Here is a 27,869-nt window from a genome sequence, read left to right as displayed (position 1 = left end):
GTTTCTCCATGGAGGGCCCGGCCCAGGCCCATATCAAGTGCTGATTTTGTTTCCTGGCTCATTTTGGGGTCCCTTTTCCCAGGTTTCTCTGTGGAGGGCCCGTCCCAGGCATGGATTGAGTGCTGATTTTGTTTCCTGACTCATTTTGGGGTCGTTTCTCAGGCTTCTCAGTGGAGGGCCCGTCCCAGGCCCATATCAAGTGCTGATTTTGTTTCCTGGCTCATTTTGGGGTCCCTTTTCGCAGGTTTCCCAGTGGATTTTGGGCTCCCTGACTCATTTTGGGGTCCCTTTTTGCACGTTTCTCTGTGGAGGACCCATCCCAGGCCCATATCGAGTGCTAATTTTGTTTCCTGACTCATTTTGGGGTCCCTTATCTCAGGTTTCTCAGTGGAGGGCCCGTCCCAGGCGCGGATCGAGTGCTCGGACGGGGGTGACGGCTCGTGCTCGGTGCGTTACTGGCCCACCGAGCCGGGGCCCTACGCGGTGCACGTGCTGTGCGACGGAGAGGACATCCGGGGCAGCCCCTTCATGGCAGACATCCGACCCCCACCCCCTGACTCCTTCCCGGAGAAGGTGGGACCCCCACAGACCCCCCAAATCAACCCCACAGACCCCCCAAATCCCCCACAGACCCCACAGGCCCCCAAATTCACCCCACAGCCCCTTCATGGCAGACATCCGACCCCCACCCCTGACTCCTTCCCAGAGAGAGTGGGACCCTCACAGACCCCCAAATCTCCCACAGAACCCACAGACCCCCAAATCCCCACAGACCCCCAAATCCCCACAGACCCCCAAATCCACCCCACAGCCCCTTCATGGCAGACATCAGCCCCCACCCCCAGACTCCTTCCCGGAGAAGGTGGGACCCCCACAGACACCCCAAACAACCCAGAGACCCCCAAATCCACCTCACAGACCCCAAATCCACCCCACAGCCCCTTCATGGCAGACATCCGCCCCCAGCCCCTGACTCCTTCCCAGAGAAGGTGGGACCCCCACAGACACCCCAAATCCACCCCACAGCCCCTTCGTGGCAGACATCCCACCCCGCCCCCAGACTCCTTCCCTGAGAAGGTAGGACCCTCACAGACCCCCAAACAACCCCACAGACCCTCACAGACCCCCAAATCCCCACAGACCCCCAAAGTCCCCAGACTTCCCCACAGCCCTCATGGCAGACATCCGCAAACCCCACAGACTCCTTCCGGAGAAGGTGGGACCCCACAGACACCCCAAACAACCCACAGACCCCCAAATCCACCCCACAGACCCCCCAAATCCACCCCACAGACCCCTTCATGGCAGACATCCGCCCCCCACCCCAGACTCCTTCCCGGAGAAGGTGGGACCCCTCACAGACACCCCCAAACCCCCACAGACCCCAGAGACCCCCACAGATCCACCCACAGACCCCCAAATCCACCCCACAGCCCCTTCATGGCCAGAGCATCCGCCCCCCACCCCCAGACTCCTTCCCGGAGAAAGGTGGGACCCTCATAGAACCCCCTAAATCCCCCACAGACCCCACAGACCCCCACAGACCCCACAGACCCCCAAATCCACCCCACAGCCCCTTCATGGCCGACATCGCCCCCGCCCCTGACTCCTTCCCGAGAAGGTGGGACCCCCAGAACACCCCAAATCCCCCACAGACCCCATAGAGCCCGCAGACTTCTCCCCAGCCCCTGACTCCTTCCGGAGAAGGTGGACCTCAGACCCCCAAACAACCCACAGACCCCCAAATCCCTACAGACCCACAGACTCCTATCCCCACAGACCCCAGATCCGCCCCCAGACACCTCAAATCCCCAGACCCCAATCCATCCCACAGCCCTTCAGCAGCATCCCCCACCCCAGACTCCTTCCCGAGAAGGTGGGACCCACAGAGCACCCCACAGACCCAGACACCCCAAATCCCCACAGACCCCCAAATCCACCCCAGCTCCTTCATGCAGCATCGCCCCCGCGACCATTCCCGGAGAAGTGGGACCCAAGACCCCAAATCCCCACAGACCCCCAATCCACCTCACAGCCTTCATGGCAAACCCCCACAGATCCCCCAAAACCCCCACAGACCCCCAAATCACACAGACCCCCAAACCCCACAGACCCCCAAATCCCACAGACCCCCAAAACCCCCACAGACCCCCAAATCACACAGACCCCCAAATCCCCACAGACCCCCAAATCACCACAGACCCCCAAAACCCCCACAGACCCCCAATCCACAGACCCAGCCCTCACAGACCCCCAAATCACACAGACCCCCAAAACCCCACAGACCCCCAAATCCCCACAGACCCCCAAGACCCCCTCACAGACCCCCCAAAACCCCCACAGACCCCCAAATCCACAGACCCCCAAAGACCCCACAGACCCCCAAATCCACACAGACCCCCAAAGCCCCCACAGACCCCCAAATCCACAGACCCCCAAATCCCTCACAGGCCCCCAAATCTACAGACCCCCAAAACCCAACCCATCCCAGACCCCCAAATCCCCACAGACCCCACAGACACCCCAAATCCCCACAGACCCCCAAACAACCCACAGACCCCACAGACCCCCAAATCCACCCCACAGCCCCTTCATGACAGACATCCGCCCCCGCCACAGACTCCTTCCCTGAGAAGGTGGGACCCCCACAGACACCCCAAACAACCCACAGACCCCACAGACCCCCAAATCCCCACAGACCCCAGAGAGCCCCCAAACCTCCCCACAGCCCCTTCATGGCAGACATCCGACCTCGCCCCAGACTCCTTCCCGGAGAAGGTGGGACCCCACAGACACCCCAAACAACCCACAGACCCACAGACCCCCAAATCCACCACAGATCCCCAAACAACCCACAGACCCCCAAATCCACCCCACAGACCCCCAGAGAGCCCCAAACCTCCCCACAGCCCCTTCATGGCAGACATCCACCCCCACCCCCAGACTCCTTCCCAGAGAAGGTGGCACCCCACAGACCCCCAAATCCTCAACAGACCTCACAGACCCCACAAATCCTCACTTTTTCCCCAAATCCCCCAAATCCTCCCTTTTCCCCCAAATCCCCCAAATTCACCCTTTTTCTCTCAAATCTATCCCTTTTCCCCCAAATCCCCCTTTCCCCAGATCCCCCAAAACCCTGAAACCCCCTTTAACCCCCCTGTGCCCCCAGGTGAAGGCCCACGGGCCGGGGCTGGAGCAGTCGGGGTCTCTGTGAACAAACCCACCGAGTTCACGGTGGACGCCAAGAACGGGGAAGGGACCCTCAAAGTGCAGATGCAGGTGAGGAGGGGGGTTTGGGGGTCTGTGAGGGTTTTGGGGGTCTAATGAGGATTGGGGGCTGGGAGTGGATTTGGGGGTCTGTGGGTTGATTTGAGGGTAACTGGGGGATTTAGGGGAGTCTGTGGAGGGGTTTGGGGGTCTGCAGTGGGATTTGGGGGGGCTATGGAGGGTTTTAGGGGACTGAGGGGGGATTTGGGGGCTGTGAGAGGGATTTGGGGGTCGATGGAGGGATTTGGGGATATGTGGGGTGATTCAGGGGGGCTGTGGTGGGATTTGGAGGGGCTATGAGGGGTTTGGAGGAGGTCTATGAGAGATTTGGGGGGCTATGGAGGGTTTTAGGGGACTGAGAGGGGATTTGGGGGCTGTGAGGAGGGATTTGGGGGTCTATGGTGTGGATTTGGGGGCTATGAGGGATTTGGGGGGACTATGGTGGGATTTGGGGGCTGTGATAGAGACTTATGGGGGTCTATGAGGGGATTTAGGGGGGCTATGAGGAGTTTGAGGGGTCTATGGGGGATTTGAGGGGCTGTGATGGGATTTGGGGGTCTATGAGGAGATTTAGGGGGCTATGAGGATTTTGGGGGGGCTATGGTGGGATTTGGGGGGTCTATGAGGGATTTAGGGGGGCTATGAGGAATTTGGGGGGGCTGTGGTGGGATTTGGGGAGTCTATGATGGGATTTTGGGGTGACACCAGGAGGATTTGGGACCCCCTTGCTGGGGGGCTGAGGGGCCATTGGGGGGGTTTGGACTCCCAGAGGGGTGTGGGTGGATTTGAGGGGGGTCTCAGGGCGGGTTTTGGGGGGTCCTGACCCCTTTTATCCCCCCCCTCACCCCCAGGACTCGGAGGGGAACCCTGTGGATGTGTCGGTGAAGGACAACGGGAACGGGACCTTCAGCTGCTCCTACACCCCAAAAAAACCCATCAAACACACGGCCATGGTGTCCTGGGGGGGGGTCAACATCCCCCAGAGCCCCTTCAGGGTGAGGGGACCCCCAAAAACGGGGTTATGGGAGGGGTCAACATCCCCCAGAGCCCCTTCAGGGTGAGGGGACCCCCAAAAAATGGGGATTATGGGGGGGTCAACATCCCCCAGAGCCCCTTCAGGGTGAGGGGACCCCCAAAAACGGGGATTATGGGAGGGGTCAACATCCCCCAGAGCCCCTTCAGGGTGAGGGGACCCCCAAAAATGGGGATTATGGGGGTCCAACATCCCCAGAGCCCCTTCAGGGTGAGGGATCCCCAAAAATGGGGTTGGGAGGTCAACTTCCCCAGAGCCCCTTCAGGGTGAGGGACCCCAAAAATGGGTTGGGGAGTCAAGCATCCCCAGAGCCCCTTCAGGGTGAGGGGATCCCCAAAAATGGGGTTGGGGGGGTCAACTTCCCCCAGAGCCCCTTCAGGGTGAGGGGACCCCCAAAAATGGGGTTGAGGGGGTCAACATCCCCCAGAGCCCCTTCAGGGTGAGGGGACCCCCAAAAATGGGGTTGAGGGGGTCAACATTGGGGTCAACATCCCCGAGAGCCCCTTCAGGGTAGGGGACCCCAAAAATGGGGGAGGGGAGGAAGGATCTTGACTGCTTTTGGTGGGGGGTCCCAAACCTGTGTTTGAGGGGTCCTGAATCCAGGTTTGGGGGTCCCAAACCCATGTTTTGGGGGGTCCCACCTTCCCTAGGGGGGTTCCAAACCCAGGTTTGTGGGGTCCCACCTGTCCTGGGGGGGTTCCAAACCCGTGTTTCGAGGGTGTCCCAAACCCAGGTTTTTGGGGAGGGTGTCCCACCTGTCCTGGAGGGTCCCAAACCCAGGTTTAGGGGGGTCCTAAACCTGGTTTTGGGGGGAGGTCCCACCTGCCCTGGGTGGGGGGTGTTTTCCAAACCTGGCTTTAGGATCTCTGGGGAGTCCCAAGCCCAGGTTTAGGGTTCCCCCTGCCCGGGGTCCCAAGCTGGGGTTGGGGGTCCCCCGTGCGTGGGGGTCCCGCTGACGCCCCCTCCCCGTTGCAGGTGGGGGTGGGGGCCGGCAGCCACCCCCACAAGGTGAAGGTTTACGGGCCCGGCGTGGCCAAGACGGGGCTCAAGGCCCACGAGCCCACCTATTTCACCGTGGACTGCAGCGAGGCCGGGCAGGGTGGGCACGAGGGGGCCCTGGGGGCTGGGGAGGGGATTGGGGGCTCTGGGGGCTGGGGAGGGATTGGGGGGCTGGGAGGGGGATTGGGGGCCTCTGAGGGGGCTGGGGAGGGGAATGGGGGGGCTGGGAGGGGAATGGGAGGCTGGGAGGGGGCATTGGGGGGGCTTTGGGGGCTGGGAGGGGTTGGGGAGCAGCATGTGGGGCAGAGGTGGGCTGGGAGGGGACTGGGGGGCTCTGGGGCTGGGAGAGTTGGGGGCTGTGGAGAGCAATGTGGGGCAGGGTGGGGCAGGGGGACTCGGGGGTCTCTGGGGCTGTGGAGGGGATTGGGGGCTGTGGAGGGACTGGGGGCAGCGTGTGGGGGCAGGGTGGGCACAGGGGGGACTGCTGCTCTGGGGAGCTGAGGAGGACTGGGGGCTCTGGGGGGCTGGGGAGGGAGGACTGGGGGGGCTCTGAGGGGCTGGGAGGGGGATAGGGGAGCTGTCAGGGTGTGTTTTGAGGGGTCCCAGGGGGTTTGGGTGTCTTTTGGGGTGTCCCAGGGGGTTTGGGGTTCCCAGGAGCTACCAGGCCATGTTTGGGGATCCCAGGGCTGTGTTTGGGGGGTCCTGGCTGGGTTTGGGGGTCCCAGGGCTGTGTTTGGGGGTCCCAGGGCTCCATTTGGGGATCCCAGGGCTGTGTTTGGGGGTCCCAGGACTGTGTTTGGGGGGTCCCAGGACTGTGTTTGGGGGTCCCTGGCTGGTTTGGGGGTCCCAGGGCTGTGTTTGAGGGTCCCAGGGCTGTGTTTGGGGAGTCCTGGGTGATTTGGGGATCCCAAGGACTGTTGGGCTGTGGTTTAGGGGTCCCAGGGCTGTGTTTGGGGGGTCCTGGCTGTGTTTAGGGGTCCCAGGGCTGTGTTTGGGGGTCCTAGGGCTGTGTTTGGGGGGTCTTGGGTGTGTTTGGGGGTCCCAGGGCTGTGTTTGGGGGTCCCTGGCTGTGTTTGGGGGTCCCAGGGCTGTGTTTGGGGGTTCTGGGTGATTTGGAGATCCCAAGGACTGTTGGGCTGTGGTTTGGGGGTCCCTGGGCTGTGTTTGGGGGTCCCAGGGCTGTGTTTGGGGGGTCCTGGGTCATTTGGGAATCCCAGGGCTGTGTTTGGGGGGTCCCAGGGCTGTGTTTGGAGGGTCCTGGCTGGGTTTAGGGGTCCCAGGGCTGTGTTTGGGGTGTCCTGGCTGGGTTTAGGGGTCCCAGGGCTGTGTTTGGGGGTCCCAGGGCTGTGTTTGGGGGGTCCTGGCTGGGTTTAGGGGTCCCAGGGCTGGTATGGGGGGTCCTGGCTGTGTTTAGGGATCCCAGGACTGTGTTTGGGGGGTGTCCCAGGGTGCTGAAGCCCCCCTGTTGTGTCCCCCCCCTCAGGGGACGTGAGCATCGGGATCAAATGCGCCCCGGGCGTGGTGGGCCCGGCCGAGGCCGACATCGACTTCGACATCGTCCGCAACGACAACGACACCTTCACCGTCAAATACACGCCCAGCGGGCCCGGGGCCTACACCATCATGGTGCTGTTTGCTGACCAGGTGGGGCTGGGGGCTCTGGGGGGCTTTGGGGGGGCTCTGGGGGGCTTTGGGTTGGGGGCTCATTTTGGGGCACAGGGGCCTTGTGTTGTACACACAAATACACGCCCAGCGGACCCGGGGCCTGCACCATCATGGTGCTGTTTGCTGACCAGGTGGGGCTGGGGGCTCTGGGGGGCTTTGGGGGAGCTCAGGGGGGCTTTGAGGGGCTCATTTTGGGATTCAGGGGGCTCATTGTGGGGTTCAGGGGCCTTGTGTTGTACATACAAATACACGCCCAGCGGGCCTGGGGCCTACACCATCATGGTGCTGTTTGCTGACTCAGGTGGGGCTGGGGGCTCTGGGGAGCTCTGGGGGCTGGGAGCTCAGGGGGCTCATTTTGGGGGTTCAGGGGCCTTGTGTTGTACATGCAAATACACGCCCTGTGGGCCTAGGGCCTACACCATCATTGGTGCTGTTCGTAGATCAGGTGGAGCGCTGGGGAGCTCTGGGGGCTTTAGGGGAGGGCTCAGGGGGCTCATTTTGGGGTTCAGGGGCCTTGTGCTGTACATACAAATACACACCCTGTGAGGCCGGGGCCTGCACCATCATGGTGCTGTTCGCAGATCAGGTGGGGCTGGGGGCTCTGGGGTGGGGAGCTCAGGGGGCTTTAGGGGCTCATTCTGGGGCTCAGGGGTTGATTTTGGGGCTTCGGGGGCTGATTTTGGGGCACAGGGGCAGGGGGCTGCACGAGGAGTCTCCAGGGAGGTCATTTCGGGGGCTGATTTTGGGGCTTTGAGGGGGTGATTTTGGGGCACTAGGGACCTAGGGGGCTGCTGAGGGTTCAGGGGTCATTTTGGGGTTCAGGGCTTTTTGGGGCACAGGGTCAGGCTGCATGGGGTTCGGGGGTCATGGGGCTGGGGGCTGATTTTGGGGGCACAGGGGTCAGGGGGCTGCAGAGGGTCTCCAGGGGGGGTCATTTTAGGGCTTTAGGGGCTCATTTTGGGGCACAGGGGTCAGGGGCTGCAGAGGGTCTCAGGGGCTCATTTTGGGGGCTGATTTGGGGCTTTGGGGCCCCATTTTGGGACACAGGGGCCAGGGGGCTGCAGAGGGGGTCTCAGGGGCTCATTTTGGGGGCTGATTTTGGGGCTTTGGGGCCTCATTTTGGGGCACAGGGGCCAGGGGGCTGCAGAGGGGTCTCCAGGGGGCTCATTTTGGGGGCTGATTTTGGGGCTTTGAGGGCTGATTTTGGGACACAGAGGGCAGGGGACTGCAGAGGGGTCTCAGGAGTCATTTTGAGGCTCAGGGGGCTGATTGGGACACAGAGGGCAGGGGACTGCAGAGGGGTCTCCAGGGGGGTCAGGACACAGAGGGGGCTGATTTTAGGGTCCCAGGCCCCCACCAGCCCCATCCGGGTGAAGGTGGACCCCTCCCACGACGCCAGCAAGGTCAAGGCCGAGGGTCCCGGGCTGAGCCGCTCCGGTGAGTCTGGGGAGGGGAGGGGGCACAGGGAGGGGGCTGAGGGGGATTTGGGGACCCCCCTGACGCCCCTCCCTGTGTCCCCCCCCAGGTGTGGAGCTGGGGAAACCCACCCACTTCACGGTGAACGCCAAGGCGGGGGGCAGAGCCCCCCTGGACGTGCAGGTGACGGGGCCCGCCAAGGGAGAGGCCGTCAAGGACCTGGAGGTGAAGGACAACCTGGACGGGACCCACACGGTCACCTACACCCCCATCCAGCAGGTGGGGCCCCAAAACACCCCCAAAAACACCCCCAAAACTCCCCCAAAACACCTACACCCCCATCCAGCAGGTGGGACCCCAAAACACCCCCAAAAACACCCCCAAAACTCCCCCAAAACACCTACACCCCCATCCAGCAGGTGGGACCCCAAAACAGCCCCAAACACCCCAAACCACCCCCAAACACCCCCCAAACACCTACACCCCCATCCAGCAGGTGGGACCCCAAAACACCCCAAAAACCCCCAAACCCCCAAACATACCCCCATCCAGCAGGTGGGACCCCAAAACAACAGCCCCAAACACACCCAAAACCTCTCAAAACACCCCATCCAGCAGGTGGGACCCAAAACAGCCCAAAAACACCCCAAGCCCCAAAGCACCTGCACCCCATCCAGCAGGTGGGACCTAAAACACCCCAAAACACCCCAAAACTCCCCAAAACACCTACACCCCCATCCAGCAGGTGGGACCCCAAAACACCCCAAAAACACCCCCATAACCCCCCCATGGGTCACCTACACCCCCATCCAGCAGGTGGGACTCCAAAACAGCCCCAAAACACCCCCATGGGTCACCTACACCCCCATCCAGCAGGTGGGGCCCCAAAACACCCCAAAACACCCCAAAAACACCCCAAAACACCTACACCCAATCCAGCAGGTGGGGCCCCAAAACACCCCCATCCAGCAGGTGGGACCCCAAACACCCCAAAAAACACCCCCAAAACTCCCCCAAAACACCTACACCCCCATCCAGCAGGTGGGACCCCAAAACACCCCCAAAAGCACCCCAAAACACCCCCAAAACACCTACACCCCCATCCAGCAGGTGGGACTCCAAAACAGCCCCAAAAACACCCCCAAAACTCCCCCAAAACACCTACACCCCAATCCAGCAGGTGGGGCCCCAAAACACCCCCATCCAGCAGGTGGGACCCCAAAACACCCCCAAAAACACCCCCAAAAACACCTACACCCCCATCCAGCAGGTGGGACCCCAAAACACCCCAAAACACCCCAAACCGCCCCAAAAACACCCCCAAAACACCTACACCCCCATCCAGCAGGTGGGACCCCAAAACACCCCCAAAACACCCCCCAAACACCTACACCCCCATCCAGCAGGTGGGACCCCAAAACACCCCCAAAACACACCCCATCCAGCAGGTGGGACCCCAAAACACCCCCAAAAACACCCCCAAAACACCCCCCAAACACCTACACCCCCATCCAGCAGGTGGGACCCCAAAACACCCCAAAACACCCCCAAAACACCTACACCCCCATCCAGCAGGTGGGACCCCAAAACACCCCAAAACACCCCAAAACACCTACACCCCATCCAGCAGGTGAGGGCCCCAAGCTCCCCATAACCCCCATGGGTCACCTACACACCCATCCAGCAGGTGGGACCCCAAAACAACCCCAAAACACCTACAATGCCCATCCAGCAGGTGAGGGACCCCAAAACACCCCTAAAACACCCCCATCCAGCAGGTGAGGGACCCCAAAACCCTGAACCCCCCAAATACACCCCCATCCAGCAGGTGAGGGACCCCAAAACCCTGAACCCCCCAAATACACCCCCATCCAGCAGGTGAGGGACCCCAAAACCCTGAACCCCCCTCAAAACTCCCGCTTTACAATGTTGGGGGCCATGACCCCTCCTGACCCCCCTCCCGTGCCTCCCCAGGGTAATTTGGGGTCTCGGTGACCTACGGGGGGACCCCATCCCGAAAAGCCCCTTCAGCGTGGGGTGACCCCAGCCTGGACCTGGGCAAGATCAAGATCTCCGGCCTGGACGACAGTAAGGGGGCTTTGGGGGTCCTGGGGAGTTTGGGGGTCCCCAGGGGCTGGGGGCCTTGGGGATGTGGGGAGGGGGCACACTGGGGAACCCTCCAGGACTGGGGGTCTCAGGGGTTGGGGATCCTAGGGGTTGGGGAGGGTCACTTGGGGTCCTCTGAGGGCTGGGAGGGTCCCTGAGGGATCCCAGGGTCCTGGGTGGGGGCTCTGGGTCTTGGGGGTCCTTGGAGGAGTTGGGAGGTCCCTGGGGCTGGGGGCACTGGGGAACGTGGATGGGTGGGGGCCTGGGGGCTTTCTGGAGTCTTGGGGTCAGGGGTTTGGGTTCTAGCCCCTGATTTTGGGGTGCAGCCCCTCATTTTGTGGTCCAGCCTCAAATTTCAGGCTCTACCTCCCCAATTTCAGGCTCTACCCCAAATTTCAATCCCTACCCCCCAATTTCAATCTCTACCCCCCATATCAGCCTCGACCCTCCCAATTTCAGTCTCCACCTCCCCCATATCAATCTCCAAGCCCCTAATTTCAATCTCTACCCCCAATTTCATCTCTACCCCCAATTTCAATGTCCACCTCCCTATATCAGCCTGGACCCCCCAATTTCAATCTTGACCCCCCCCTATCAACCTCTACCCCCCCAATTTCAGTCTCTATCCCCCATATCAGCCTGGCCCCCAATTTCAACCTCTACCCCCAGTTTCAGTCCCCACCCCCCATATCAGCCTGGAACCCCAAATTTCAATCTCCACCCCCATATCAGCCTGGACCCCCAAATTTCAATCTCCACCCCCTCCCCAGTGTCAGTCTCCCCCCATATCAGCCTCAACCCCCAATGTCAGCCTTGACCCCCAATTTCAATCTCTAACCCCCAATTTCAATCTCCACCCCCCATATCAACCTGAACCCCCAAATTTCAATCTCCACCCCCCATATCAACCTGGACCCCAAATTTCAATCTCCACCTCCCCATATCAACCTGAACCCCCAAATTTCAATCTCCACCCCCATATCAACCTGGACCCCCAAATTTCAATCTCCACCTCCCCATATCAACCTGAACCCCCAAATTTCAATCTCCACCCCCCATATCAACCTGGACCCCCAAATTTCAATCTCCACCCCCATATCAACCTGAACCCCCAAATTTCAATCTCCACCCCCATATCAACCTGAACCCCCAAATTTCAATCTCCACCCCCCATATCAACCTGAACCCCAAATTTCAATCTCCACCCCCCATATCAGCCTGGACCCTTAAATTTCAATCTCCACCCCCCATATCAGCCTCGACCCCCCAATGTCAGCCTTGACCCCCCAGTTTCAATCTCCACCCCCCCATATCAACCTGGACCCCCAAATTTCAGTCTCCACCCCCCCATATCAGCCTAGACCCTTAAATTTCAGTCTCCACTTCCCCATATCAGCCTGGATCCCCCCAATTCCAATCTCCACCTCCCAATTTCAGTCTCTCCACCCCATATGAACCTGGACCCCCCCAAATTTCAATCCCAACCCTCATCTCAGCCTGGCCCCCCCATTCTGAGGCCGCTGACACCCCTTTTTTTTCACCCCTCCCGCCCTTTCCACAGAGCTGGAGGTGGGCAAGGACCAGGAGTTCACGGTGAAGTCCAAGGGCGCGGGGGGCCAGGGCAAGGTGGGCGCGCGGATCACGGGCCCCTCGAGGAAGGGGGTGCCCTGCACGGTGGAGCCGGGGCTGAACCCCGAGAACAGCCTGGTGCGCTTCATCCCCCGCGAGGAGGGGCCCTACAGCGTCGAGGTCACCTACGACGGCGTCCCCGTGCCCGGCAGCCCCTTCCCCGTCGAGGCCGTGCCCCCCACTGACCCCTCCAAGGTGGGTGCTGGGCCTGGGGACCACCCCTGTGGGGATGGGGGGGTGTGGGGCTCACCCTGTGGGGCTGTATTTGGGGTGGGGCTGTATTTGGGGTGGGGGTGTTGGGGTCACCCTGTGGGGCTGTATTTGGGGTGGAGGTCCCAGGGATCACCCTGTGGGGCTGTATTTGGGGTGTGGGGGGTTGGGGTCGCCCTGTGGGGCTGTGTTTGGGGTGGGGCTGTATTTGGGGTGGGGCTGTATTTGGGGTAGGGGTGTTGGGGTCACCCTGTGGGGCTGCATTTGGGTCCCAGGGATCACCCCATGGATCAGTTTTGGGACCCTGTGGGGCTGTGTTTGGGGTGCCATAACCCCCTGACCCCCCACCCCCTCAGAGTGTCCTGGGGTCCCCATCAGCTCCCTGACCCCCACCCCTCAGGGTGTCCTGGGGTCCCTACCATGACCCCTGACCCCCACCCCTCAGGGTGTCCTAGGGTCCCCACCAGCTCTCTGACCCCCACCCCTCAGGGTGTCCCCACCATCCCCTGACTCCCCACCCCCCATTTCCCCACACAGGTCCGCGCCTTCGGGCCGGGTCTGCAGGGGGGCCTGGCGGGGGTGCCGGCGCCCTTCACCATCGACACCAAGGGCGCGGGCACGGGGGGCCTGGGGCTGACGGTGGAGGGTCCCTGCGAGGCCAAGATCGAGTGCCTGGACAACGGCGACGGCACCTGCTCCGTGTCCTACCTGCCCACCGAGCCCGGCGACTACAACATCAACATCCTGTTCGCCGGCGCCCACGTGCCGGGCTCGCCCTTCCGGGCCCCGGTGCGGCCCCAGTTCGACCCCTCCAAGGTGACCTGCGAGGGGCCGGGGCTGGAGGGGGCCACGGCCGGCCAGCCCGGCCGCTTCCGCGTGGACTGCAGCCGCGCCGGCACGGCCGAGCTCACCATCGGCATCGCCTCCGAGGCCGGCGCCCGCGCCGAGGTGCGCGTGGAGGACGACGGCGACGGCACCTACACCATCGCCTACACGCCCCGCAGCCCCGGCGTGTACACCATCACCGTGGAGTACGGCGGGCAGCCCGTGCCCCACTTCCCCAGCACCGTCCGCGTGGAGCCCGCGCGCGACACCGCCGGCGTCAGGGTGTTCGGGCCGGGTGTGGAGGGGAAGGGTGAGTGTGGGGTCAGAGTGACATCATCGGGGTGACACCGCCGGCGTCAGGGTGTTCGGGCCGGGCGTCGAGGGAAAGGGTGAGTGTGGATGGTCAGAGTGACACCATTGGGGTGACAGTGACACCATTGGGGTGACACCGCCGGCGTCAGGGTGTTCGGGCCAGGTGTCGAGGGGAAGGGTGAGTGTGGGGTGACAGTGACACTGCTGGGGTGACACCGCCGGCGTCAGGGTGTTCGGGCCCGGCGTGGAGGGAAAGGGTGAGTGTGGAGGGTCAGAGTGACATCATTGGGGTGACACAGCCAGGGGGGTGACAGTGACACCCCTGGGGTGACACCGCCGGCGTCAGGGTGTTCGGGCCGGGTGTTGAGGGGAAGGGTGAGTGTGGGGTGACATCATTGGAGTGACAGTGACACCACTGGGGTGACAGTGACACCATCAGCGTGACACCGCCGGCGTCAGGGTGTTTGGGCCGGGCGTGGAGGGGAAGGGTGAGTGTGGGGTGACAGTGACATCATTGGGGTGACACCGCCGGCGTCAGGGTGTTCGGGCCCGGCGTGGAGGGGAAGGGTGAGTGTGGAGGGTCAGAGTGACATCATTGGGGTGACAGTGACACCATTGGGGTGACACCACTGGGGTGACACCGCCGGCGTCAGGGTGTTCGGGCCTGGCGTGGAGGGAAAGGGTGAGTGTGGATGGTCAGAGTGACACCATTGGGGTGACAGTGACACCGTTGGGGTGACAGTGACACCATTGGGGTGACACCGCCGGCGTCAGGGTGTTCGGGCCGGGCGTCGAGGGGAAGGGTGAGTGTGGGGTGACAGTGACATCATTGGGGTGACACCGCTGGGGTGACAGTGACATCATTGGGGTGACACCGCCGGCATCAGGGTGTTCGACGTGGAGGGAAAGGGTGAGCGTGGGGTGACAGTGACACCATCAGGGTGACAGTGACACCGTCAGGGTGTTCGGGCCAGGCGTGGAGGGAAAGAGTGAGTGTGGGGTGGCAGTGACACCACTGGGGTGACAGTGACACCATTGGGGTGACAGTGACATCATTGGGGTGACACCGCCGGCGTCAGGGTGTTCGGGCCCGGCATCGAGGGGAAGGGTGAGTGTGGGGTGACAGTGACACCATCAGGGTGACAGTGACACCGTTGGGGTGACAGTGACACCATTGGGGTGACACCACTGGGGTGACAGTGACACCATTGGGGTGACAGTGACATCATTGGGGTGACACCGCCGGCGTCAGGGTGTTCGGGCCCGGCGTGGAGGGAAAGGGTGAGTGTGGGGTGACAGTGACATCATTGGGGTGACACCGCCGGCGTCAGGGTGTTCGGGCCGGGTGTCGAGGGGAAGGGTGAGTGTGGGGTGACAGTGACACTGTTGGGGTGATAGTGACACCACTGGGGTGACAGTGACACCATCAGGGTGACACCGCCGGCGTCAGGGTGTTCGGGCCCGGTGTGGAGGGCAAGGGTGAGTGTGGGGGGTGAGGGTGACACCACTGGGGTGACACCGCCGGCGTCAGGGTGTTCGGGCCGGGCGTGGAGGGAAAGGGTGAGTGTGGGGTGACAGTGACATCATTGGGGTGACACCACTGGGGTGACAGTGACACTGTTGGGGTGACAGTGACACCATTGGGGTGACATCATTGGGGTGACAGTGACACCATTGGGGTGACACCATTGGGGTGACACAGCCAGGGGGGTGACACCATCAGGGTGACACTGCCGGCATCAGGGTGTTCGGGCCCGGCGTGAGGGCAAGGGTGAGTGTGGGGTGACAGTGACACCACTGGGGTGACACCACGAGGAGGGGATGGGATGGGATGGGATGGGATGGGAAAGGACAGGATGAGAAGGGATAGGAGGGGCAGGGCAGGCAGGGATGGGATGGAAAGGGCTGGGCAGGACTGGAATGGGATAAGAAGGGCTGGGCAGGGCAGGGCTGGGATGACAAGGGATGGGATGGGATGGGATAGGAAAGGATGGAATGAGAAGGGCTGGGCAGGGCAGGGCTGGGATGGGATGAGAAGGGCTGGGAAGGGCAGGGCAGGGCAGGGATGGGATGACAAGGGATGGGATGGGATTGGAAAGGATGGGATGAGAAGGGCTGGGCAGGGCAGGGCTGGGATGGGATAAGAAGGGCTGGGCAGGGCAGGGCTGGGATGACAAAGGATGGGATGTGATGGGATGGGAAGGGATGGGATGAGAAGGGCTGGGCAGGGCAGGGCAGGGCTGGGATGACAAGGGATGGGATGGGATGGGAAAGGATGGGATGAGAAGGGCAGGGCAGGGCAGGGCAGGGCTGGGATGACAAGGGCTGGGATGTGATGGGATAGGAAAGGATGGGATGGGAAGGGCTGGGCAGGGCAGGGCTGGGCTGGGATGACAAGGGATGGGATGGGATGGGATAGGAAAGGATGGGATGGGAAGGGCTGGGCAGGGCAGGGCTGGGATGGGATGAGAAGGGCTGGGAAGGGCTGGGCAGGGCAGGCCTGGCCACCCCCCTGACCCCCCCGTGCCCCCCAGGCGTGTTCCGCGAGGCCGTGACGGAGTTCGAGGTGGACGCGCGGGCGCTCAGCAAGGCCGGGGGGCCCCACGTGAAGACCCTCGTGTCCAACCCCTCCGGAAACGTCACCGAGACCTTCGTGGAGGACCGAGGGGACGGCACCTACCACGTGGAGTACACGCCCTACGAGGAGGGTGAGCTGGGGGGGGGCTCAGGGGGGGCTCTGACCCCATAGGATGACCCTCCCACACTCACACGGGACCCCCACCCACACAGGGAGCCCCTTCCAGGACCCTGCTGAGCCTGAGGGGGGGTCTTGGGGGGCTCTGGGGGTCCCAAGGGTGTGGGGGTGACCTGGGACCCCATGTGTGCCCCCCACTCACACGGGACCCCCACCCGCACAGGGAGCCCCTTCCAGGACCCTGCTGAGCCTGGGGGGGGTCTTGGGGGGCTCTGGGGGTCCCAAGGGGTGTGGGGGTGACCTGGGACCCTGTGTATGCCCCCCACTCACATGGGACCCCCTCCCGCACAGGGAGCCCCTTCCAGGGCCCTGCTGAGCCTGAGGGGGGGTCTTGGGGGGCTCTGAGGGTCCCAAGGGGTGTTGGGGTGACCTGGGACCCTGTGCATGCCCCCACTCACACGGGACCCCCACCTGCACAGAGAGCCCTTACAGGGCCCCTGAGCCGGGGGGTCTTGGGGGGCTCTGGGGTTCCAAGGGGTGTGGGGTGACCCCTTGTGCCCCCACTCACATTGGAGGGCTGCACCCTGACCATGCAGGACCCCTTCGAGGGACCTGTGTTGGACATGGGGGCTCCAGGGGGCTCAGGAGGGTCCTGGGGCTCTGGGGGGCTTGAGGGATTTAGGGAGCTCAGGAGGGTCCTGGGGGCTCTGGGGGGCTTGAGGGATTTAGGGAGCTCAGGAGGGTCCTGGGGGCTCTGGGGTGTTCAGGGGGCTCAGGGGGCTCAGGAGGGTCCTGGGGCTCCAGGGGAATTCAGGGGGTTCAGGCTGGTCCTGGGGGCTCTGGGGGTTTCAGGGGGCTCAGGGGGGGCTCAGGAGGGTCCTGGGGGCTCCAGGGGAATTCAGGGGGTTCAGGGTGGTCCTGGTGGCTCAGGGGGGCTCAGGAAGGTTCAGGAGGGGCTCAGGAAGGTTCAGGGGGTGCTCAGGGGTCTCATCCTGCCCCGCTGCCCCCAGGCCTGCACACGGTGGAGGTGACGTACGATGGGACCCCCGTGCCCCTGAGCCCCTTCCGTGTCCCCGTCACCGAGGGCTGCGACCCCACCCGCGTGAGGGTCCACGGGCCCGGCATCCAGAGCGGCACCACCAACCAGCCCAACAAGTTCACCGTGGAGACACGGTGAGAGCCCAAATCCCACCAGGGACACCCCAAATCCCACCAGGGACACCCCAAATCCCACCAGGGACACCCCAGATCCCACCAGGGACACCCACACCCCCCAACAAGTTCACCGTGGAGACACGGTGAGACCCCGGGGCTGGGACACCCCAAATCCCACCAGGGACACCCCAAATCCCACCAGGGACACCCCAGATCCCACCAGGGGCACCCCCAGGGACATCCCAGATCCACTCAGGGACACCCCAAATCCCCCCAGGGACACCCACACCCCTCCAACAAGTTCACCGTGGAGACACGGTGAGACCCCGGGGCTGGGACACCCCAAATCCCACCAGGGGCACCCCAGATCCCACCAGGGACACCCCAGATCCCCCCAACAAGTTCACCGTGGAGACACGGTGAGACCCCGGGGCTGGGAGAGCCCAAATCCCACCAGGGACACCCCAGATCCCACCAGAGACACCCCAGATCCCACCAGAGACACCCCAGATCCCACCAGGGACACCCCAGATCCACAAAAATCCTTCCCTGCTGACCCCAAACCATCCCCGTCCCCACAAACCTCTCCGTCCCCACAAACCTCTCCCTCCCCCCACCAGATCCTTCCCCTTCTGACCCCAAAATATCCAAACCTCTCCTTCCCCCCCCAGATCCTTCCCTTGCTGACCCCAAAATATCCAAACCTCTCCCTCCCCCCCAAATCCTTCCCCTGCTGACCCCAAAATATCCAAACCTCTCCCTCCCCCCAGACCCTTCCCCTGCTGACCCCAAAATATCCAAACCTCTCCCTCCCACTCCCCCTCCCTCCCGTGTTCCCTGGGGGTCCTGGGGGTGCCCCCCTGACCCCCCCTCTGTTTTTTCCCCCCCCAGGGGTGCCGGCACGGGGGTCTGGGGCTGGCAGTGGAGGGACCCTCGGAGGCCAAGATGTCCTGCACGGACAACAAGGACGGCAGCTGTTCCGTGGAGTACATCCCATATGAGCCCGGAACCTACAGCCTCAACGTCACCTACGGCGGCCACAGGTCCCAGGTGGGGCTGGGGGGGTTTGAGGGGTCCTGGGGTTGTGGGGTGGTTTTGGGGGTCTCTGGGGGTCCTGGGGGTTTTGGGGGCTGTTCCGTGGAATACATCCCATATGAACCCGGAACCTACAGCCTCAACGTCACCTACGGCGGCCACCAGGTCCCAGGTGGGGCTGGGGGTTTGGGGGATTTGGGGGGTTTGGGGGCTCTGGGGGATCCTGGGGTGGTTTTGGGGTGGTTTTGGGGGCTGTTCCGTGGAGTACATCCCATATGAGCCGGGAACCTACAGCCTCAACGTCACCTACGGCGGCCACCAGGTCCCAGGTGGGGCTGGGGGGGTTTGAGGGATTTGGGGGTTTTGGGGGCTCTGGGGGATCCTGGGGTGGTTTTGGGGTGGTTTTGGGGGGCTGTTTTATGGAATACATCCCATATGAGCTGGGAACCTACAGCCTCAACGTCACCTACGGCGGCCACCAGGTCCCAGGTGGGGCTGGGGGGGGTTGGGGGCGTCCTGGGGGTCTGTAGGATGACCCCTTAAGTGCCCCCCATTAATTTGGGACCCCCTATTCCCCAGGGAGCCCGTTCCAGGTGCCGGTGTCGTGCCCCGTGGACGCGTCCCGTGTGTCCTTTGTGGGGCCGTGGGGGCTCCATGGGGGCTGTGGGAGCTCTGGGGGTGTCTGTGGGTCTCTGGGATGACCCCATAAGTGCCCCCCATTAATTTGGGATCCCCCTATTTCCCAGGGAGCCCGTTCCAGGTGCCGGTGTCGTGCCCCGTGGACGCGTTCCGCGTGTCCTGTGTGGGGCCATGGGGGCTGGGGGTGTCTGTGGGTCTCTGGGATGACCCCATAAGTGCCCCCCATTAATTTGGGATCCCCCCTTTCCCAGGGAGCCCGTTCCAGGTGCCGGTGTCGTGCCCCGTGGACGCGTCCCGCGTGACGTGCTCGGGGCCGGGGCTCACCCCGGGCTCCGTCCGCGCCAACGTCCCCCAAACCTTCACCGTGGACACCTCCAAGGCCGGGGTGGCCCCGCTGGACGTCAAGGTCCAGGGCCCCAAAGGTCAGGGGGGGACACCCTGCGGGGTGGTGGCGTGTCCTGGGGAGGTTTTGGGGTGTCCCGTGGAGTTTTGGGGTACCCTGTAGGGTTTGTGGTGCCCTGTGGGGTCTGTGGTGCCCTGCAGGGTTTTGGGATGTCCTGTGGGGTCCGTGGTGCCCTGCAGGGTTTTGAGGTGCCCTGCAGGGTTTTGGGATGTCCCGTGGGGTCCGTGGTGCCCTGTGGGGTTTTGGGGTGTCCCATGGGGTCCGTGGTGCCCTGCGGGGTTTTGGGATGTCCCGTGGAGTCTGTGGTGCCCTGTGGGATTTTGGGATGTCCCGTGGGGTCTGTGGTGCCCTGCAGGGTTTTGGGATGCCCTGTGGGGTTTTGGGGTGTCCTGTGGGGTCTTGGGGTGTCCTGTGGGGTTCCTGGTGCCCTGCAGGGTTTTGGGGTGCCCTGTAGGGTTTTGGGATGCCCCGTGGGGTCCGTGGTGCCCTGCAGGGTCTTGGGATGCCCCGTGGAGTCCGTGGTGCCCTGCAGGGTCTTGGGGTACCCTGTAGGGTTTTGGGATGTCCTGTGGGGTCCGTGGTGCCCTGCAGGGTTTTGGGATGTCCTGTGGGGTCCGTGGTGCCCTTTAGGGTCTTGAGGTGCCCTGTGGGGTTTTGGGTGCCCTGCAGGGTCTTGAGGTGCCCTGTGGGGTTTTGGGGTGGCCTGCAGGGTCTGTGGCGTCCTGTAGGGTCTTGGGATGTCCCGTGGAGTCTGTGGTGCCCTGTGGGGTTTTGGGATGTCCTGTGGGGTCCGTGGTGCCCTGCAGGGTTTTGGGGTGCCCTGTGGGGTCCGTGGTGCCCTGTGGGGTTTCGGGGTTGCCCTGTGAGTGTGGGGGGTGGCCGTGGCCGCCCCTTGGTGCCCCCTGACCCCCTCCCCGCGCCCCCCAGGCGTGGTGGAGCCGGTGGACGTGGCGGACAACGGGGACGGGACGCGGCGCGTGAGTTACGTCCCGTCCCGAGAGGGGCCCTACAGCATCGCCGTGCGCTACGGGGACCACGAGGTGCCCCGCAGGTACCGCCTGGGGGGCTTGGGGGGGCTCCAGTGGGGCTTTGGGGGGTTCCAGTAGGGCTTTGGGGGGCACTGAGGGGTTCCAGTGGGGCTTTGGGGGGCTTTGGAGGGCTCTGGGAGGTTCCAGTAGGGCTTTGGGGGCTCTGGGGTGTTCCAGAAGGGCTTTGGGGGCATTGGGAGGGTTCCAGTAGGGCTTTGGGGGCTCTAGTAGGGCTTTGGGGGGCTCCAGTGGGGCTTTGGGGGGGCATTGGGGGCTCCAGTAGGGCTTTGGGGGCTCTAGTAGGGCTTTGGGGGCATTGGGAGGTTCCAGTAGGGCTTTGGGGGCTCTGGGGGTTCTAGTAGGGCTTTGGGGGCTCTGGGGGTTCCAGTAGGACTCTGGGGGGACCTGGGGGTTCCAGTAGGGCTTTGGGGTGCTCTGGGGGTTCTAGTAGGGCTTTGGGGGCTCTAGTAGGGCTTTGGGGGCTCTGGGGGTTCCAGTAGGGCTTTAGGGGACACTGAGGGGGATCTGGGGGGCACTGGAGGGGTTCTGGGGGCACTGGGGAGGCTCTGGGTGGCTCCATTAGGGCTTTGGGGGCTCTGGGGGCTCCATTAGGGCTTTGGGGGGCACTGGGAGGTTCTGGGGGCACTGGAGGTGTTCTGGGATGACCTGGGGGACACTGGAGGCATTCTGAGGATTCTGGGAGGCACTGGGGGGCTCTGGGGGTCACTGGGGGTGTTCTGAGGAGACCGGGGGGCTCTGGGGGCTCTGGAGGCACTCTGGGAGTCTCCAGAGGGGCTCTGGGGGGCACCCGACGTGTTCAGGGAAGGTTTTGGGGTGGTCTGGGGGTGGGCACAGGATTCCTCCTGTCTGGGGGTCCGTGGTGATCTCCCACGCCCCCAGCCCCTTCAAGGTGAAGGCTCTGCCCACCCACGACGCCAGCAAGGTCCGGGCCAGCGGCCCCGGCCTCAACACCACGGGGGTCCCGGCCAGCCTGCCCGTGGAGTTCACCATCGACGCCAAGGACGCCGGCGAGGGGCTGCTGGCCGTGCAGATCACGGTCAGGGGGGATTGGGGGCTTTTGGGGGGGTTATGAGGGGTTTGGGGGGTTTATGAGGGGTTAGGGGGTTTGGGGGTTTATGAGGGGTTGGGGGTTTATGAGGGGTTTGGGGGCTGCTGGCCGTGCAGATCACGGTGGGGGGTTTGGGGGGCTTTGGGGGGTTTATGAGGGGATTGGAGGGCTGCTGGCCGTGCAGATCACAGTGGGGGTTGGGGGCTTTGGGGGTTATGAGGGGATTGGAGGGTTTATGAGGGGATTGAGGGCTGCTGGCCGTGCAGATCACGGTCAGGGGGCTTGGGGGCTTTTGGGGGTTATGAGGGGTTTGGGGGTTTATGAGGGGTTTGGGGGGTTTATGAGGGGTTGGGGGCGTTATGAGGGGTTGGGGGTTTATGAGGGATTGGGGGTTATGAGGGGTTTGAGGGCTGCTGGCCGTGCAGATCACGGTGGGGGTTATGAGGGGTTTTGGGGGTTTATGAGGGGTTTGAGGGGCTGCTGGCCGTGCAGATCACGGTCAGGGGCTTTTGGGGGTTATGAGGGATTGGAGGGGGTTTATGAGGGTTTGGGGGTTATGAGGGGTTTGGGGGTTTATGAGGGTTTTGGGGGCTGCTGGCTGTGCAGATCACGGTCAGGGGGTTTATGAGGGTTTGGGGGTTTATGAGGGATTGAGGGCTGCTGGCCGTGCAGATCACGGTGGGGGTTGGGGGGGCTTTGGGGGGTTATGAGGGGATTGGAGGGGTTTATGGAGGATTGAGGGCTGCTGGCCGTGCAGATCACGGTCAGGGGGCCTTGGGGGCTTTTGGGGGTTTATGAGGGGATTGAGGGCTGCTGGTCGTGCAGATCACGGTGGGGGGAGATTGGGGGCTTTTGGAGGGTTTATGAGGGGATTGGAGGGGCTGCTGGCCGTGCAGATCACAGTGGGGGTTATGAGGGGTTTGGGGGTTTATGAGGGGTTGGGGGTTATGAGGGGTTTGAGGGCTGCTGTCCGTGCAGATCACGGTGGGGGAGATTGGGGGTTTTGGGGGTTATGAGGGGTTTGGGGGTTTATGAGGGGTTTGGGGGTTATGAGGGGTTAGGGGGTTTATGAGGGGTTTGAGGGGCTGCTGGCCGTGCAGATCACGGTCAGGGGATTGGGGGCTTTTGGGGGGGTTATGAGGGGTTAGGGGCTTATGAGGGGATTGGGGGGTTTATGAGGGGATTGGAGGGGCTGCTGGCCGTGCAGATCATGGTCAGGGGGGTTTATGAGGGGTTTGGGGGCTTATGAGGGTTCTGGGGAGTTTATGAGGGGTTAGGGGTTTTGGAGGGGATTAGGGGCTGCTGGCCGTGCAGATCACGGTGGGGAGATTGGGGGCTTTTGGAGGGTTTATGAGGGATTGGAGGGGCTGCTGGCCGTGCAAATCACAGTGGGGGGTTTATGAGGGGTTTGGGGGTTTATGAGGGGTTGGGAGGGTTATGAGGGGTTTGAGGCTGCTGGCCGTGCAGATCACGGTCAGGGGGATTGGGGGCTTTGGGGGTTATGAGGGGGTTAGGGGGTTATGAGGGGTTAGGGGGTTTATGAGAGGATTGGGGGGTTTATGAGGGATTGGAGGGGCTGCTGGCCAGTGCAGATCACTGGTCAGAGGGAATTGGGGGTTTATGAGGGGTTTGGGGGGGTTTATGGGGGATTTGGGGGGGTTTATGAGGGGTTTGGAGGGGCTGCTGGCTGTGCAGATCACGGTTAGGGGGTTTGGGGGGCTTTTGGGTGTCAGAATTCGGGTGTTTCAGGTGTCAGGATTTGGGGGTCAGTTTTTGGGATTTGAGTGTTTCAGGTGTCAGGATTTGGGGGGCAGTTTTTGGGATTTGATATTACAGGTATCAGGATTTGAGTGTTTCAGGTGTCAGGATTTGGGGGGCAGTTTTTGGGATTTGGGTGTTTCAGGTGTCAGGATTTGGGTGTTTCAGGTGTCAGGATTTGGGGGTCAGTTTTTGGGATTTGGGGATTGCAGGTGTCAGGATTTGGGGGTCAGAGTTTTTGGGATTTGGGGGTTTCAGGTGTCAGGATTTGGGTGTTTCAGGTGTCAGGATTTGGGGGTCAGAGTTTTTGGGATTTGGGTGTTTCAGGTGTCAGGATTTGGGTGTTTCAGGTGTCAGGATTTGAGGGTCAGAGTTTTTGGGATTTGGGTGTTTCAGGTGTCAGGATTTGGGGGTCAGAGTTTTTGGGATTTGAGTGTTTCAGGTGTCAGGATTTGGGGCCCGCAGGGCCTTTCAGGGTGCCCCCATTCCACCCCATCCTCCCCCCCTGATCCCTTCGTGTCCCTCTGTTCCTCCCCCCCTCCAGGACCCCGAGGGGAAGCCCAAGAAGGCGTCGATCCGGGACAACGAGGACGGGACGTACACGGTGTCGTACGTGCCCGACATGACGGGCCGCTACACCATCCTCATCAAGTACGGCGGCGACGAGATCCCCTACTCGCCATACCGCATCCGCGCCGTGCCCACCGGCGACGCCAGCAAGTGCACCGTCACCGGTGAGGGGGGCACGTCATGGGGGCACCGGGGGGCAGCGGCAGGGGACAGGGACAGGGGCAGGGGACAGTGACAGGGGACAGAGACAGTGACAGGGGCAGGGGACAGTGACAATGACAGGGGCAGGGGACAGTGACAGCGGCAGGGGACAATGACAGTGACGGGGGACAGTGATGGGGGCAGGGGACAGTGACAGGGGCAGGGGATGGTGACAGGGGCAGAGGACAGTGACAGGGGCAGAGACAGGGGCGGGGCGGGGGGCACGGCCTGGGGACAGTAAATGGAGAGGGGGCACAGCCTGGGTGGCTCTGCAGGGGCAGGGGGTACAGCCAGGGGACAGTGACAGGGGCAGGGGACACAGCCAGGGGACAGTGATAGGGGCAGGGGACAGTGACAGCGACAGTGACAGCAGGACAGGGGCAGGGGACAGTGACAGCAGCAGGGGACAGTGACAGGGGGCATGGCCAGGGGACAGTGGCAGCAGCAGGGGACAGAACTGAAATGGGGAGGGGGCATGGCCAGGGGACAGATAGAACTGATATGGGGAGGGGGCACGGCCTGGGGGCTCTGCAGGGGAGGGCACATCCAGGGGACAGTGACAGGGGGCACAGCCAGGGGACAGTGACAGGGGCGGGGCGGGGGGCACAGCCTGGGGACAGATAGAACTGAAATGGGGAGGGGCACGGCCTGGGGGCTCTGCAGGGGCAGGGGGTACAGCCAGGGGACAGTGACAGGGGCAGGGGACACAACCTGGGGACAGATAGAACTGAAATGGGGGAGGGGGCACAGGCAGGGGGCTCTGCAAGGGTGGGGGCACGGCCAGGGGACAGTGACAGCGGCATGGCCAGGGGACAGATGGCAGTGACTTGGGGAGGGGGCACGGCCAGGGGGGCTCTGCAGGGGCAGGGGGTACAGCCAGGGATTGATGAGAACTGAAATGGGGAGGGGGCACAACCAGGGGACAGATGGCAGTGACTTGGGGAGGAGGCACAGCCAGGGGGGCTCTGCAGGGGCAGGGGGTACGGCCAGGGGACAGAAAGAACTGAAATGGGGAGGGGGCACAACCAGGGGACAGATGGCAGTGACATGAGGAGGGGCACGGCCAGGGGGACCCCTGATGGCCCCAAAATGGGGAGGGCACGGCCGGGACTGGCAGAGGGCTGGGCTGGGCTGGGCTGGGGAGTGGCGTGGGTGGGTTTGGGGGTCTCACCACGTGCGTGTCACTGGATTTGTCGCTTCTCTGCCCACCCCTCACCCCCACCCTTCGGGGTGGGGGACACGGCTTGGCACCCCGCCCACCCACCCAGCACACCCAGCGCTTCCCGCTGGCAGGGAGGGGTCTGGGGGGGCACTGAGGAGGCTTGGGGGCACAGGGGGGTCGGGGGTCTCACCACGTGTGTCTCACTGGATTTCTTGCTTCTCTGCCCACCTCACCCCCACCCTCACCCACCCCCACCCACCCCCACTCCACCACCCACCCCCACCCACCACGCTGTAGTTTCCATCGGAGGTCACGGCTTAGGTAAGACCACGGCACGGCTCAGGATCGGGGTTGGGCTCAGGGTTTGGCTCAGGGTTTGGGCTCAGGGTTTGGCTCAGGGTTTGGGCCCAGCTCATGCTTATGGCACGGCTCAGGCTCAGATTTGGGCTCAGGGTTTGGCTCAGGGTTTGGGTTCAGGGTTTGGCTCAGGGTTTGGGCCCAGCTCACGGCACGGCTCAGGCTCAGGGTTTGAGCTCAGGGTTTGGGCCCAGCTCATGGCAGGGCTCAGGTTCAGGGTTTGGGCTCAGGGTTTGGGCTCAGGGTTTGGGCTCAGGGTTTGGGCCCAGCTCATGGCAGGGCTCAGGCTCGGGGTTTGGGCTCAGGGTGTTCCCAGCTCATGCTCATGGCACAGCTCAGGCTCGATTTTGGGCTCGGTTTAGGCTCAGGGTTTGGGCTCAGGGTTTGGGCTCAGGGCTGGGCCCAGCTCATGCTCACGGCATGACTCAGGCTCGGGTTTGGGCTCAGGGTTTGGGCTTAGGCTCTGGCTCAGCTCAGACTTGAGCTCAAGGCTCAGGCTCTGGCTCAGCTCAGGCTCAGACTCAGCTCAAGGCTCAAGCTCAAGGCTCAGCTCAGGCTGAGGGCTCAGCTTGGGACCAGGATCAGGCTCAGCTCAGGACCAGGATCAGGTTCAGGGCTCAGCTCAATGCTTGGCTCAGGGCTCAGGGCTGGGCTCAGGGCTCAGCTCAAGACCAGGATCAGGCTCGGGACTGGGCTCAGCTCAGGCTCAGGGCTCAGGTCAGGCAGCCCCAGAGCCCCCAGGATGGGGCAGGGGGGCCGTTTTGGGGTGGCCCTGGCGGCGTCACAGCACGAGTCACCGTCCTGAGCCTCCCAGTTTGGGGCTCCCAAAGAGTGGGCAGCCCCAGAACCCCCCAATTTGGGGGTCCCAGTGTGTGGGCAGCCCAGAACCCCCTAATTTGGGTCTCCCAGCAGGTGGGCAGCCCTGGAGCCCCCTAATTTAGGGCTCCCAGAGAGTGGGCAGCCCCAGAGCCCTCCAATTTGGGGCTCCCAAAGAGTGGGCAGCCCAAGAGCCCCTTGACAGTGTCACAGCACGAGTCACTGTCCTGACACCCGCAGTTTGGGGGTCCTTTGGGGGTCCCAGCAGCTGGGCACCTCCAGAGGCCCCTAATGTAGGGCTCCCAGAGAGTGGGCACCCCAGAACCCCCTAATTTGGGGCTCCCAAAGAGTGGGCAGCCCCAGAACCCCCTAATTTGGGGCTCCCAAAGAGTGGGCAGCCCTGGAGCCCCCTAATGTAGGGCTCCCAGAGAGTGGGCACCCCCAGAACCCCCTAATTTGGGGCTCCCAGCGGGTGGGTAGCCCCAGAACCCCCCAATTTGGGGCTCCCAGCGGGTGGGCAGCCCCAGAACTCCCTAATGTGGGTGTCCCAGCAGGTGGGCAGCCCCAGAACCCCCTAATTTGGGGTTCCCAGCGGGTGGGCAGCCCCAGAACCCCCCAGTTTGGGGGTCCCAGCGGGTGGGCAGCCCCAGAACCCCCCAATTTGGGGCTCCCAGCGGGTGGGCAGCCCTGGAACCCCCCAATTTGGGGGTCCCAACGGGTTGGCACCCCCAGAGCCCCCCAGTTTGGGGCTCCCAGAGAGTGGGCACCCCCAGAGCCCCCCACTTTGGGGCTTCCAGTGGGTGGACAGCTCCAGAGCCCCCTAATTTAGGGCTCCCAGAGAGTGGGCAGCCCCAGAGCCCCCCAATTTGGGGGTCCCAGTGGGTGGGCAGCCCCAGAACCCCCTAATTTGGGGGTCCCAGCGGGTGGGCAGCCCCAGAACCCCTTAATTTGGGGGTCCCAGTGGGTGATCAGCCCCAGAACCCCCCAGTTTGGGTGTCCCAGCGGGTGGGCACCCCCAGAACCCCCCAATTTGGGTCTCCCAGCAGGTGGGCACCCCCAGAGGCCCCCAGTTTGGGGGTCCCAGTGGGTGGGCAGCCCCAGAGCCCCCCAATTTGGGGCTCCCAGCAGGTGGGCAGCCCCGGAGCCCCCCAAGGTCAGTCCATAACCCCCTCCCCCCGTGTGTCTCTCCCCCCCCAGGGGCCGGGGTGGGCCCCACGATCCAGATCGGGGAGCAGACGGTGATCACGGTGGACGCCAAGGCGGCGGGCAAGGGCAAGGTGACGTGCTCCGTGTGCACCCCCGACGGCTCCGAGGTGGACGTGGACGTGGTGGAGAACCCCGACGGCACCTTCGACATCTTCTACACCGCCCCCCAGCCCGGCAAGTACGTCATCTGCGTGCGCTTCGGGGGAGAGCACATCCCCAACAGCCCCTTCCAGGTCATGGTGAGTGCGGGGAGAGCACGGGGAGGGGGCAGGGGAGGGAGGGGAGGGGCAAAGAGGAGGGAGGGGCAGGGAGG

General features: G+C 63.3%; 1 protein-coding gene across 1 annotated transcript; it reads left to right on the top strand.

The window, feature by feature from the left end:
* Positions 1-27,795, top strand: LOC126650186 (filamin-A-like; the record flags this gene model as incomplete). Its single annotated transcript, XM_050334719.1, is given in 23 exon segments — positions 1-82; positions 380-573; positions 3,170-3,194; positions 3,197-3,279; positions 4,119-4,262; positions 5,276-5,399; positions 6,783-6,943; positions 8,314-8,401; positions 8,490-8,659; positions 10,355-10,360; positions 10,363-10,468; positions 12,048-12,310; positions 12,863-13,460; positions 15,997-16,170; positions 17,168-17,330; positions 18,204-18,211; positions 18,214-18,340; positions 18,497-18,519; positions 19,238-19,408; positions 20,317-20,440; positions 21,318-21,474; positions 23,789-23,978; positions 27,548-27,795. Coding segments are annotated over 23 exon segments (3,429 nt in total), but the record flags the coding sequence as incomplete, so codon positions are not given.
* Positions 27,796-27,869: the final 74 nt, after the last annotated feature.

Source organism: Myiozetetes cayanensis, unplaced genomic scaffold (assembly GCF_022539395.1).
Source record: "Myiozetetes cayanensis isolate MyiCay16 unplaced genomic scaffold, myiCay2020 scf576, whole genome shotgun sequence".
NCBI classification, from domain to species: Eukaryota; Metazoa; Chordata; class Aves; order Passeriformes; family Tyrannidae; genus Myiozetetes; species Myiozetetes cayanensis.
The sequence above is the reverse complement of the archived record's forward strand: the minus strand, read 5'-3'. Positions and strand labels throughout refer to the sequence as shown.